This window comes from Sitodiplosis mosellana, unplaced genomic scaffold (genome assembly GCF_009176505.1).
Source record: "Sitodiplosis mosellana isolate CC-2019 unplaced genomic scaffold, AAFC_SMos_1.0 Smas_scaffold_1, whole genome shotgun sequence".
Lineage (NCBI taxonomy): Eukaryota > Metazoa > Arthropoda > Insecta > Diptera > Cecidomyiidae > Sitodiplosis > Sitodiplosis mosellana.
This window is the reverse complement of record NW_022595244.1, coordinates 20,483,828-20,496,845: the sequence shown is the minus strand read 5'-3', so window position 1 is coordinate 20,496,845 and position 13,018 is coordinate 20,483,828. Positions and strand designations below refer to the sequence as shown.

General features: G+C 36.6%; 1 protein-coding gene across 5 annotated transcripts in view; it reads left to right on the top strand.

The window, feature by feature from the left end:
- The window catches only part of LOC129566496 (aryl hydrocarbon receptor protein 1), a 60,264-nt gene that overhangs the window by 22,482 nt on the left and 24,764 nt on the right, over nt 1-13,018 (top strand). For all 5 annotated transcript variants that reach the window (XM_055442533.1, XM_055442551.1, XM_055442525.1 and 2 more), the window contains one exon: nt 11,332-11,522. In XM_055442533.1, the coding sequence (XP_055298508.1) occupies nt 11,332-11,522 (191 nt within the window). The remainder of the gene's footprint in view (nt 1-11,331; nt 11,523-13,018) is intronic.

Genomic DNA, 13,018 nt, shown 5'->3' with positions numbered 1-13,018 from the left:
GAAATAAACAGACACGCCGAATATTTATCGAGCAAAAATGCGACGGCACTGCCGTAGTAAAACGGGCGAACAGAGAATTGAGCAGGTGAATTCATATGTGTAGTATTCATCATGGAACAGGAAAAGAAGAAGAAAAGAAAAACGTAAACAATGCTCACAAACGCTATAATTTGACTTTGTCGCTCTGTAGTAAAACGAAAGAGAATACAAGAAAAATGAGCATTTCATAAGAACGACGTACAATTGTACATAATTATGTACACAAAAAACTCTGTCACAACTTCATACTGCGAATATTATTTAAATTATAAACACATTGGAATGAAGAAAAAAAATGGAATGAACAAAAAAGCTAGAGAATTATTATTAAATTCTTATCTGCTTTTCTGGTGTGTGTGTGTGTGTGTGTGTGTGTGCAGTTAATTTGATAGTTTGGCGTTGTTGCAATGTCGAATTTCACTTTTATTCGCACTTTCCCCTTTCTATTCGAGTTCTGCAACACTGATCGCTAATATCGATTATTGCTGTCAATTTTCGTGGTCATTCTTCGTTTTAAGACACCAAAAATTGATCCACTTTTGGGAAATTGCTTTAATTTGGTTGTCGTAGCTGTATTTTTTGTTGCTGCACATTGCATTACGATCAGGGCTATAAATAATGCAACTGATTTGGATGCTTTCCATTCGAATCGGTCGTGCATCTTGCGCGATTATTTTTATTATTGCATAAGGAACTTAATAACAAAGTCACAAAATAAATTATACGAAAATGAATTTAATCATATACATAACATCAAATAGTTGTGACAAACGGTCATTGTACAGCGACAACGTCCGCCACTGCCTGACGCGAACAACAACGACAAAAACGTAAAAATGTGTCAGCTGGCTCTTGAGCTCATGGTCAGTAAGCATCGGGTTTAATGAATGCCGCCGATTGCCGTTTTTTCTTTACTTTTTTCCACGATAAACACACTTCAGTGCGCGCATATTTGTGTTGTGTCGTTGTCACCTTGTTCTATGCTGCATAATCCATGATCAGATGTGAATTTTAAGAGCGACAACAGCAACAATTCCACAGAACAACGTAGCAAATTAATGCGGATATAGCGGTTGAATTGGTGTGTGCATTTTTCTGTTGTCAAAATACACAGATGATGGGCATAATATTTCTCAATCATTTTTAAGTTGATCGCTTGATAAGGATTGAACGGACCTTGAGCTACTATATGCAGCAAAAACGAGCAAAATTTTGAAAACGGACTTCAAACAAACCGTTTCCATTAATGCATTAATGGAAACGGATTGTGTTGAACCATATGGCACGCTCTTCTACCCGTTGCTCACAATGAACTGAAGTATAACATACAGAACGGGGTCCAGATAATACCAATCAAACGGAGAGCGAATGGTCTTCTTGGTCATCGGTTTTATTGTTCATTTCGAATGAAATATGGTTAATAGGGTGGTTCAAACTCATTTATCATGGTAAGTTATATGCTCCCAATAGCTAAACATTAAATTGGGCTCAAAACTAGCTGATTCCCATATTCAGATCAAAAAAATGTTAAAATGTAGTGGTTGATAGAGCTGTACTTAAAATGGCTGTTTTTGACCTATTTTTCAACATATATATTGATAGAAAACCAATAGGTTATTCAAATCGAATCTGGTGACATATCATTTTTAGAGTTTTTTGGGACGCTAAACACGAATCCGTTGTCAAAAATTAGCTAATGTTGCTTTTTAAAAAAGTTTTAGTAAAACAGGTTTTTTTTTAAACAAATTCAGCCATATCGCAATAATACATGGTTCCAAGTGTATATTTAACACCAAATTTGAACTCAGCGCTACACATTTTTTTAAGATTGACTATGCTGATGACAAAAATCGAATAATCTCAGAACTAAAATTTTCTAGTAGTGTTTACGGCTGTATCGACCACTAGATTTTAACTTTTTTTTTTATCTGAATATGGGAATCAGCTAGTTTTGTGCCCAATTTAATGTTTAGCTATTGGGAGCATATACCTTTTGGACCACTCTAATGGTTAATTGAAATGAAAAATGCACAATGTTTGACAGGAAAGAATTCGGCTTGAATTGAATATTTCCACAAAGTTTTTGAGTAGAAATCAAATACTTGAACGAAGCATTTATTGTTGTAAAAGTCTTCGAATGTGTGTTTCGCCGGTCAAAATGACATATCGAAAATGAAAAGAAGTTGAAAAAATAACAACAAAGAACCAAACAAAAGATTAAGATATTTAGGAGTAATCCATGAATTTATCATTTAAATTTAATTAAACGGCATAGTTGGTTAGCACGACATACCAACATCAAGCCGTTTAACGGGATCGTGCCGTAATCAATGATCCCACGTCATATACAAAATTAACCGAAACAAAAACTAAGCAACACAACTTTTAGCACCTTACATCACGAGACTGTGTCGCGCCGAGCAAAGTACTTGCACACCAGTCAATGAAAATACAGGCCGCTAAATGCCAAAACCAAAACAAGAGAATATTCGTATGAGAAAACGAAATTTTTGATTGCCATTAGCAAGGAAGAATCAAACACAACAACAACAGCAACAACAACGATGACGCTGAAATCACTAACACTGAACTTTTGCATGCGTTCAATAATATTGTTGCCGTTCGAATCGGAATAGCCAGAGGCACACCACATTTTCACAATAAAAACAATAACATCTACACATACATCGCCACATGTATGGCGTCAAACAACAATCATTCAGAATGAACAGCAACAAGAAAAAAAAACCTGACCCAGTGAACTGAAAAGTTCACTTGCACGCTATTTTGCGTTTAGTAATTTTGTGTTTGAGCCGTAATTTATACAAAGAATAATCAAATGAGTGTGGAAATGCAGTAGAAAGGTATCGGTTCCTTATGTATCGTGTCGTCGTCGATGGTTGTTTTGGTTTCCTTCAAACTAAAGGCGAATATTCTGTGAACGGTCCAACCATTGTGTGTTGAATCGCTGCCTTTCCTACCCCATTTGTTAAATATGATCGTTGTTCATAACGGCAAACTGTTATCAAATGAATCATCGTAAGATGCGACAATGACATTAAAAATTCAAGTATCAAAATTCATGTGAATCACGAAACACTCATATGTGCGATGTTGATGCACACATATCAGTCAGCGTGTGTGTGTGTTTCGTCATCGGCCGCGCGCGATTTTAAGCGTGTATTAAAAACAATATATCGCAATCGCTGGCGCGACTGTGATCGTGACGTTGTGATGTAAAAAGTGCAACAACGTGTTGAATTCGGTGTTCATGTCTAAAGCCATTTTAGCCGCATCGAGTATATTTTGCAACACGTCATTTGTCAAGACATTAAAAAACAGACACGGCGGCACACACGTGTGTGCTATGAACTAATAAATCTCACGGGTTGTCCGCGTAAATTATGTCTAGAATAAATCGAAGGAGCAAATTGAATTTGATTGGAATTCCGAAAATAGCCGCTAGTGGCCGAGCCGCCGCTGAGTCGATGGAGCAACAGGAAAATCCTATATCGAAAATGTAAACGAGCCCGAATAACCTGCGTTCACATTTAAAAGGATATAATGAATCTGGTTATTGACATTGCGCTTTCATTAAGACACAATGTGTCGTGCGTTGCGACACTATACTGAACAGTGCCGTGCGGACGAGGCAAAGGATTTGTGGATTTAATGATTTTCGTGCCGACAACTCGAAAGACGCACGATCAAGCACGTGCTATTTATTGACCCTTTTCCATTTTAAATAAAAGCACACGGCATTTTGTGCAAATGAAAATCGAAAATTTCAAAAAGCAACCAAACACACCGCACACAGAACACACAAAAAAAAAAAATTGAGAAACGGAACATGAAATGATTTGATTGTGTCACGTAAGAATAAGTTTTATGGCATTCCAAATGGAACAACATCACGAAAGGCTCGAATTCATTGATTTAAAATGCCGTTTTAACCGTAATGTGCGTTTGTAAGCCACTGATACTGATAGCCATTCAACATGTGAATTTCGATACCCAAAAACATTTACCGATGTTTTGACACAATTTCAATAATTTAAACCGATAATAGCCATGGAAGGCGTTACAATTTTCTGCTCGATTTCACATTTTAACACATCGAATAGTGTGACTTTCGGACCTTTCAACCGATTAGTTCCACTTGAGTGAGGATGTTTGAAGAATTCTAGTTGAAGAGAAGCAACAAAGCCTAAATATTCGAAAAAGAATGGAGTTAATCAATGATATCTGAGAAGTGGAAAAAACCACACAGAAGAGGAAAAAAAAACAGAAGTTTTTTTTTTCACCTTCATTGAAGCCCTTGAATTATCGAGGAAAAAAATCCTAAAATTAATTATCGTCAATTAAAACTGTTCATTGGAATAGTAACAAAGCTCGAGTTAATTGTTCGTTATTTCATAGCCATCGAGTCGTGTTTGCGTCTCTATTCCGTGTTTTCTCTTGTTTTCTCTCGTCTTGTCAATACAAAAATAGAAGTTTGTAGATTCAATCGTCTATTTGGTTAATTAATGCAATTATTGACCTGAGCAGGTTATACACAAACATATCGAAACAAATTGGATGGACTACAGCAGAAAAGAACATTGGCCGGCTCTTTTTAATAGAGTTTGAACTTTTATGTAGCAAGCGTCGTAAATATTAAATTTAATGACCACTTTGATCAATAAAATGTGAATAAATGGTGGCGTGCATTTTGCAGAGTGCAAAGAAAAATTTCGTGTGTTTTCTAAACAAACTCGTGTGTTAGCTAGTTGCTGTCTCGTGGTCATGCTCATCAATGTGCGCACTGTATGGGTGAAGAGGTGGCGCCGGCTTCACGAATGACCGTCAGTCGTTTGAACGGTGTCATTGATATTATAGGTATCGAAACGACACCCGTTCGAATCGACATGATTAATGTTTTATTGACTCACGTATTAATTCATTGTTCGTACAATTGCAAACTTGCACATTCAGTGGGTGTTGAAGATCGAACAAAAAGGGGTAAAAATTGATGGGCTTCACACAGTTCACACACACACAGACGCCACCGTCCCAATATTTAATGTGAAAAACATTTAAAATAAGCAATTTATTTGTCTGTACTTTTCATTTAAAAAAAAGACAAAGACAGAAGTGAATTAGGTTTTATTGGTCGTCAGCATGAATATTCCTCGACGATGTTTAGTTAATTAGAAAATAACTATTGTTTATTTAGTTCATTATGCAATTACCGTTCGCGAGTATCTTTGGAAGCAGTTTTTAACGATCGACAGAGAGCACACTTAAGAAAAGAGAGGAAGAAGAAAGAAATTATTTAAAGGTATTTTTTATAATCAATTTTATTGGCGGAATTTAACGATAAATTCAAAGTTTCGCGATTACTGTGCGTCGATTGGTACAAAAAAAAAGTGAAACCTAATTCTTTCTTCCTCTGTTTCGATACGATACACAGAAAACAGAAGCTGCTAAGCAGAATCATTTATGGCTATCATGTGCACATTTTAAAGACTCACTTACTAAATCCGTCTTGGCCACTTGTTATCATATAATTCGCTGTTAATGCATAAATTGTGGTTTCACTTGGACTCAACACTTTAACTGCGTGCATCTTGCATAAATCGGACCTCATTTGGTTGCGACGGCGGCATATTTGTTGAAAATTTATTTCCATTTGTCTCGTGTTTGTGTTTGTAGAATGTTATTTTCTCTCTGCTCTCTCGGGGAATTAAATGACATTCATTTGCTTTTTACGTACAACAACACCTTGTCTGCCGTTTAACCTAACAAAATACTTTTCTGTTTTGAATCTCAATTTTATTTTGATATCCACTGATTTTTTTTTCTTATGCTGCTTCTGCTGCTGCTGTTGTTGTTATTTTTGTTCAACTCATTCATTCACATGCATTGATGATCCACTGGGAATTGATGAGTTTGCGCAACGATCACGATAATATAATGGCAAAATAAAGTACCACAAAAACGAAACCGTAGCAACGAGTCTCGGACAAAATGCTTGCACGACGAATAACGAAAATGAAACAGAATCAGAAATGCAAAATAAAAGATGTGTAGGACATAAAAAACAGCTTCAACATTAATCGATAGACATTTAAATTCATCACCTTGTGACCGTTGCGCCAAATTGATCAAAAACACACATTCTGCCAACATCACACATATTACCAAGTGCGATCGAGAGGGAGAGCGCGTGAAAAAGAAACCAACAAAGTCATTCTATTGCACGCGCACGTATCAAACTGAAAAGTTTACAATAAATATAATTAAGACATCTTGTTGATGCCATTTTAAATCTTAAGCAAATGGCAAAAATACGGTGAATAAATTGAATGGGAAAAAAAACCTGTGTATGGTGCGATCACTAGTGAGCGACAAAAAAGGCTAAAAACGCCAGATAAAATTGATTCGTTGGAATGGTAAACGTAGTCTGTGGTTCTCGGCTCAATGGAAATCGCACGTTACGTTGATATTCGTTTCCGTGCATCCTTTTTCCACACATTCGATCACTCTCTCACAGGTACAGGTTGTATTTTACATAAATTTGCATATTAATATCAGTTAATTGCTTTTGAACAGATCTAGTTTCAAAATGTGCACCTTTCGCCTTTAAAGATCCCAATTGATGTTCCATTTGAATTGAGAGAGACAGCGAACCAAAGCAAAAATGCCGCACTACTGCTGATGCCAATTTCGTTCTGATGAAGCGATTTATGTCTTATTTTTTGCGTACGAAAAAAAAAATGCATCCGTTCTTGAGATAGTCGCTGGTTTTTTTTCTCTCTTTCGTTGAGCACGAGACCGCCGCCAGTAGTCAAAAATGCAACGATCGCAGGCAAAATTCAATTAAAATTCATTTTTATGCAAAACATTAAATGCATTTATAATGAGAGTGTTATTAACCACTCTACCTCCTGCAAGCTGTGACAATGTGATGATATGCGAAACGTTAACGTTTTCTTCATTTGGGTCTCTCCCTCTCTCTGTCTCTCTGTATTCAAAGAAGCGATGGTAAACATTTTAGGTGAAAATATGTCATATGCTGTCAAACAATACGCAGCAAAGACTGAACGTCGGCTTCGGGGTTGTTTGTTCATAATTTATAGCTGAATTCATGAGCCACTAAAAATAGCAATTCGACACAAGTGATACGGTTGTGTTGCTGGGAGAGTGTTTGATGAATGTGTCGACAGTTTATTTTCCTGCATTTTGGCCGCAAATGACCGTTGCATAAGCTAATGATTTTCTTGAGTCTTTTTTTTTTTGCTTGTTGTGGTTGTTGAATGGGTGAAACCGCCTGAGAGGCGTTGCAAATAAGCATTGCGGTGAGCTATTGTTGCTGAAAATATGCTCCATTTGCGGTCGAACAATCATTGATTGAACCGCAAGCGAATGGTTTTAACAAACCGAACCAAATTGATGTTTATTTAATCATTGTTCTGGAAAAGAAAATGCTTCAATTCAATTGTCAATCAAATAATGTGTGTGCCCGTATTGAGCATGCTTCACTGCAAAACAACAGAGTGCCGCATATGAACGTAATCGTTGACACAAGACCCGGTAATCAGCATTACCGTTTCACACGGCTTGATGTATCAACCATGTAGTATAACAAACGCTTTGATATCGCATGAAATTGTCTTTCTCACTTTGGATTTTGTGTGACCGATTCCGTGTTGCCATCACACGCAATTCATTAATCATATTCACACCGTACTTGATTTCAATGCGCACTGCATCATTCATTTCACGAAAATCACTCATTTAACCAATTCGTTGGTCTGCGATGATATACATTCTGAATATGCATATTTAGAAAGTGTTAAGTGTACACACCGGTAGATAAATGATTGTTTTGATTGATTCGCTTCGGTGAGTGTCGTTTGAAATCGATAGTCATGACAAATAGATCGTAATTTATGTATTTGTTTCGTGAAGAATTGCAATTGAATTGACCCGAAAAGGAAAAGTCTTCCGTTGTAGTAAGCTAGTCGCATTGGTAAAATTCTAAACGTATTTCGAAAAAGTCGAAATTCTTCGAATTTCAACAAATTAAGAATTAATTGAAATGCGATTTGTAGAACCACTCTGACTTTTTCCATGCATTCTATCACTCAATTGTAATCAATAAATGTCTTATTAACGGGCCGCTTGTGTGTAAGTGCAATCGATGTGAGCAATCTTCTTGGAACATAGGCGCGGGTGCGAGCGAACCCATTAAAAAAAATTAAATCGGCATTTTATGCTTCGCATTATGTGACAATGCAAAATGACTGGTAAAAATGTGCTAAGCAATGCGCGAACCGAAACGACAAAAATGTATTTAATTAACTGCATCGAAATTGTTTTTCCGCCAATAAATATTTCAGCAGTTTGTGGCTTTTGTTCGCAAAACTGTGATTCGCAGTAAATTCTCGTCGTATGCTCGTACAGCGATCGATTGTGGACAAGTCACACAATGCAAATCCAAATGTGAACACTCAACGGCAGCTCTTATTGCACTTTGCTTACCGTTCAGATCTCAATCACAATTTGAATTTTGCCAAGAAGCAAAACGTTTCGAACGATTCAGAAAGCTGTAAAGCTGTGTGTGAAATTCATGTGTTGCTTCGATCGATCGATCGATGACTGAGAAAGCGAGTAAGTGGCCAAAATGCGAGAGAAGAATATTTTCATGACGGTGACGATGATGTTGTATTTTCGATTTCATTGCTTGTCCCTGTTTCACTGTCGTTCTAAAAAACGGCAGCAACTCTTATCGCAATACACTCGGTTTTATGTCTTTTACTGTTCTCATTGGTCGTGATTTTCGTTTTTTTTTTAACATTCCAATTCCCATCTTCGCGCGCAACCTGGTTTCATTGATTCTTATTTCACGGCCAATATACGCAAAATAAAACGCAGACAAACGAAACCAACGAGAAAAAAGTGTATATAACTGAGAAAATCGTTTTCTCACCTTCATGTTAATTGCTACCGTTTGATCAGTAATCATCGACTGAACTCTGCACTGAATAATGATAAAATGTGTAATGAATAAACAAAACCAAGCGGATTGAGTACAACAAGATTGTGCCGATGCCAGAAGAGTACACCTAAAAAATAAGTGTACATACAAGACAGAGGGGACAGTTCACGAAATGAACAGGCGAACAGAAATAACAACACAATTGTTTACCTGATAAATTGTTGTTGTTAATGAGACACACACACCTTATGCAAACGTGTGAATGAGAGAGAAACAGCAATTTGATGCGATGAAAACAGTATTTTGAATTGATTCAGTGGTTTTGCGAGCCGCTGCTGACTCATCGAAATGACTCGAATGAAATGTAATGCCAAGCAAATTGATTATTGACAATTTCGTCGCATTGTCTCGTTGTTTTCTCTTCTTCGTTTTCGTCTCGTTTCATAGTAGGTTTTAGAATTTAGTCAAACAAACAACAAACAGTAGTCAAAACAACTCGGGTTTTTGTGTTGACGCATAGATGTATCCTGTTCGCGCAGTGCTGTTTTTTGTGTGTTTGTATTTGCGCTGTTTTTATTTCAGATTCGTGATTGCATCTTTCAATGAATGCTATTAATGCACCCAAAATGAATGACTCAAAACTTGTGGCAACACAAACCTTATGGTATTTCGCTTTGGCCAAACTGCAACTATTGTACGGAGCAGAGGAAAAAAACACCGAGATTCTTCCGTTCGATATGAAATTGTACGAAATAATTGGAAACTTTTCAGTGTTTTACTTATGCTTTTTTCCCTGGTGTGTAAAAAACTGCGGCATTCGGAAATTTAATTTCAACCGAAGATTTTATTTTCTTCATTTCATTTGTGTGTACTGCTTCTGTGCATGGCAGCCAGATTGCCAGAGACAAAAAAAAGACGATCTAAGGTCTGGGCTCGTTTTTTTTCCTCATTTCGAAAATGAACCAAATGAGGTGTTGGGAAAATAAATTTAATCGTCTCTGTTTCTCGACGCGCGTGTTTTTTCTTCTTCTTCTTCTTCTTTTTCCAAAAGAGTTGCTTTTTTTTTCATTGAAGGAGTTGTAGGTGAAGCAAAACAAAATTACAAATCAAGAAGCAATTGAAAAAGAAAGAAAAAACAAACTAAATGTAATGCAGTAGAGGAAACGAAAATGATAATATTTTTATAATAATATATTACGATTGTGAGTGAAATAGAAGAGAACACTTCGATCCGAGGTATATACACAAATGACTTTGACGGATTTTTTTTTTCAGTTTTCAACGTCGTTTTTGGATGTCACTGAGAGTTATTCATTCATGTGTGTATTTTGGCTATGCTAAAGCTTACACACACGACACAATGCAACATTCAATGGCAATATAAGCGAAAACGTACATCAATACATATCGTTTTCGGAATTTAATTCTCCGCATAAAAAAAGTAAATGCGAGATACCGAAAGACAGCAGCCGCGAACAAGAAGTATAGAGGAAAAAAACATTTTTCATTTAGTCACCGTATATTTCTCCCTTGGCCTCTAATCGCTCAAGCGTTCGTTTTCTTTTTGCTCTTTCTCTTTCTTCCTCTCGGCTTATGATTATGATTGCTATTACACTGGGTGTACATTTTGACCATATTCCTACTGCAAGTCAATCTCTGTGTGTTTTTTCTCTTTCAGTGTTCACGTTCGGATTTTTTTGAGTTTTTTTTTTTTCGTATTTTGTGCACAAAAGACGCTGATGATTCGGTGCGCGACTAATGAACAAACCAACCACTTAATATTTTAATGCATTAAAGAGATTTACAGATAATAAATGTGAAGTTTATACTCGATTCTCCCAGTATATCAGTTAGGCTGCGGCTGTTGCTGCTGCTTTTGTAGCCATCGTCGTCGTTCCAATGATATTGTTTCCTTTGTTACCGTTCTCCGGCATTTGTTGATGTATTACCGTGGTGTTGTTTGTGTGCTTTTCATTTAGTTCATTAAAAAAATATTAAATGAATCGATGAAATGTTGTTGATTTTTTTCTACTTCTCCGTATTCGTGCCTTCATCTCTTCTTCTTGCCAATATTTTTTTCTTCTTTGGTCTGTCTGTCTGTCTATCTCACTCTTTTCATCGATTTTGTTTACATACACATAAATTCTACATGTTTACAATATTTGCTTTAACTGTGAACGGATGCGAATTTATTGCTTAATTTTTTTCTCGGGTTTAGTTGGGTTTATTGCAGAAGCCAGAAAAGTACAGAAGATACAAACAGAAGCAAATCATTCACAATTTCTTTATTTTCTTTTTTTTATTCACAGTCTTAAGCCACCACCAAAAGACGGTGTTACCAAAAGCAATCCATCGAAACGGCATCGAGAACGGTTAAACGCTGAACTAGATCTTTTAGCTTCATTGCTGCCATTCGAGCAAAATATTTTAAGTAAATTGGACCGACTGAGTATTCTTAGGTTAGCTGTTAGCTATTTAAGGACGAAAAGCTATTTTCAAGGTAAGTGAAATGAAACAACGGAATCGGTTGTCTTTGAAAATACCGAAAATTAGAGCAATTTTCATTTCGTATTGTATTTTTCAAAATGTTTGCTGCGGTGTTTTTGGAATTCGTTCGAATGTAATTTTCTTCCATGAAAGTTGGATTTCAATGAATATTCAAATAGCCAAAAGTGAGTTTAATCAGAAAAAGACCGAACAGGCCCGACATTCATTTTCATAGTTTGATGTAGAGTAAATCGAAAATATTTCCCGTTTGCATTGTAAATTGCGCGTAATCGAGCAGACATAACACACAGACACAGTGTGTCGACGTGCATATATACGAATCGTTGATCCTTTGATTCAACAATATTAACGTAAACAACCGAATAAATCATTTTGAACACACATCGAACATATTGTTTCTCTGGTAATTCCGTTTTCTCTCTCTCTCTCTCTCTCTCTCTCTCTCGCTCTCTGTTTTCTTTGTATTTTGTTTGCGCGGTATGGTTTCGAAGAGCCCAGCAACGAATGTGCATAAATTGACCTCGCCCCAAATTCACAAAACAACATACGTGTATATATACCGCGGCTACTGGGCAAAGCTATGAACTGTTTTTTGTGGTTGTTGTTTTTTTTTCTTTTTGAAATCGATGTTAGCCTTTTGGCGCTGCCTGGTGCTAGACACACTCGGAATACATATATTCAAAGTTAGCGAATATTGAATGTGTATTTCATAATAAGAGAAAGAGAAAGAAAACGTGTTTTGCTATCGAGAATTTCGATAGCATAATTCAATCCGTTTGCGGCGAAAAAGTGTGCGATCCAAAACAAAAGGGAGCGAATGAAAGTTTTTCTACTCGATATTTGAATGGACGTGGAAGGATTTCAGCGTTTCTGTTTCGAAGAAATGCCAAAGCCAAAGTAAATAAATTAAAGATATGAGGCATATTATCAGAACGGAGCCGAAGGGAAATTCCATGAAACGCTAATCAATATCGAATGTGTGTGAGAAAATCACTTCTTCGTAGCCACTTTCATTCACCAGGTTTTCCAAATATGCGAAAAAATCGATGGCACAAGTACCAAGCCAACAGGAACATTCCCATTCCATCTATTGATTTCGATGGAGAAAATATATCCATTTCACAAGTGAAAGGTGATTTTTCATGAAAATATATGCCCGTTCTTAACTTTTCATTTGCCGAACAAAAGTTTGTTTATGCTTCCAATTTATATGCCTACGTTCGTAACGAAATAAAGTACCTGAATTGACGTTGGCAAACTTTGCACATTCTACGAATTCAATGCTAAAGGAATAGAGACAACTGTGGGTCATGAATTTTGTCAAAACTCTAATTCGATGCTGGCGTAGAGAAACTTTAGCACACCATTGAATTTCGAATAGGAGAGCATTCGTATTTATTGGCATTGTCTAGCAGTTTACACCCTTGTTATGTAACGCAAGCGCAAAGACATCTTTAACGACGCCATCGCGTGTTCATCACAAACTGC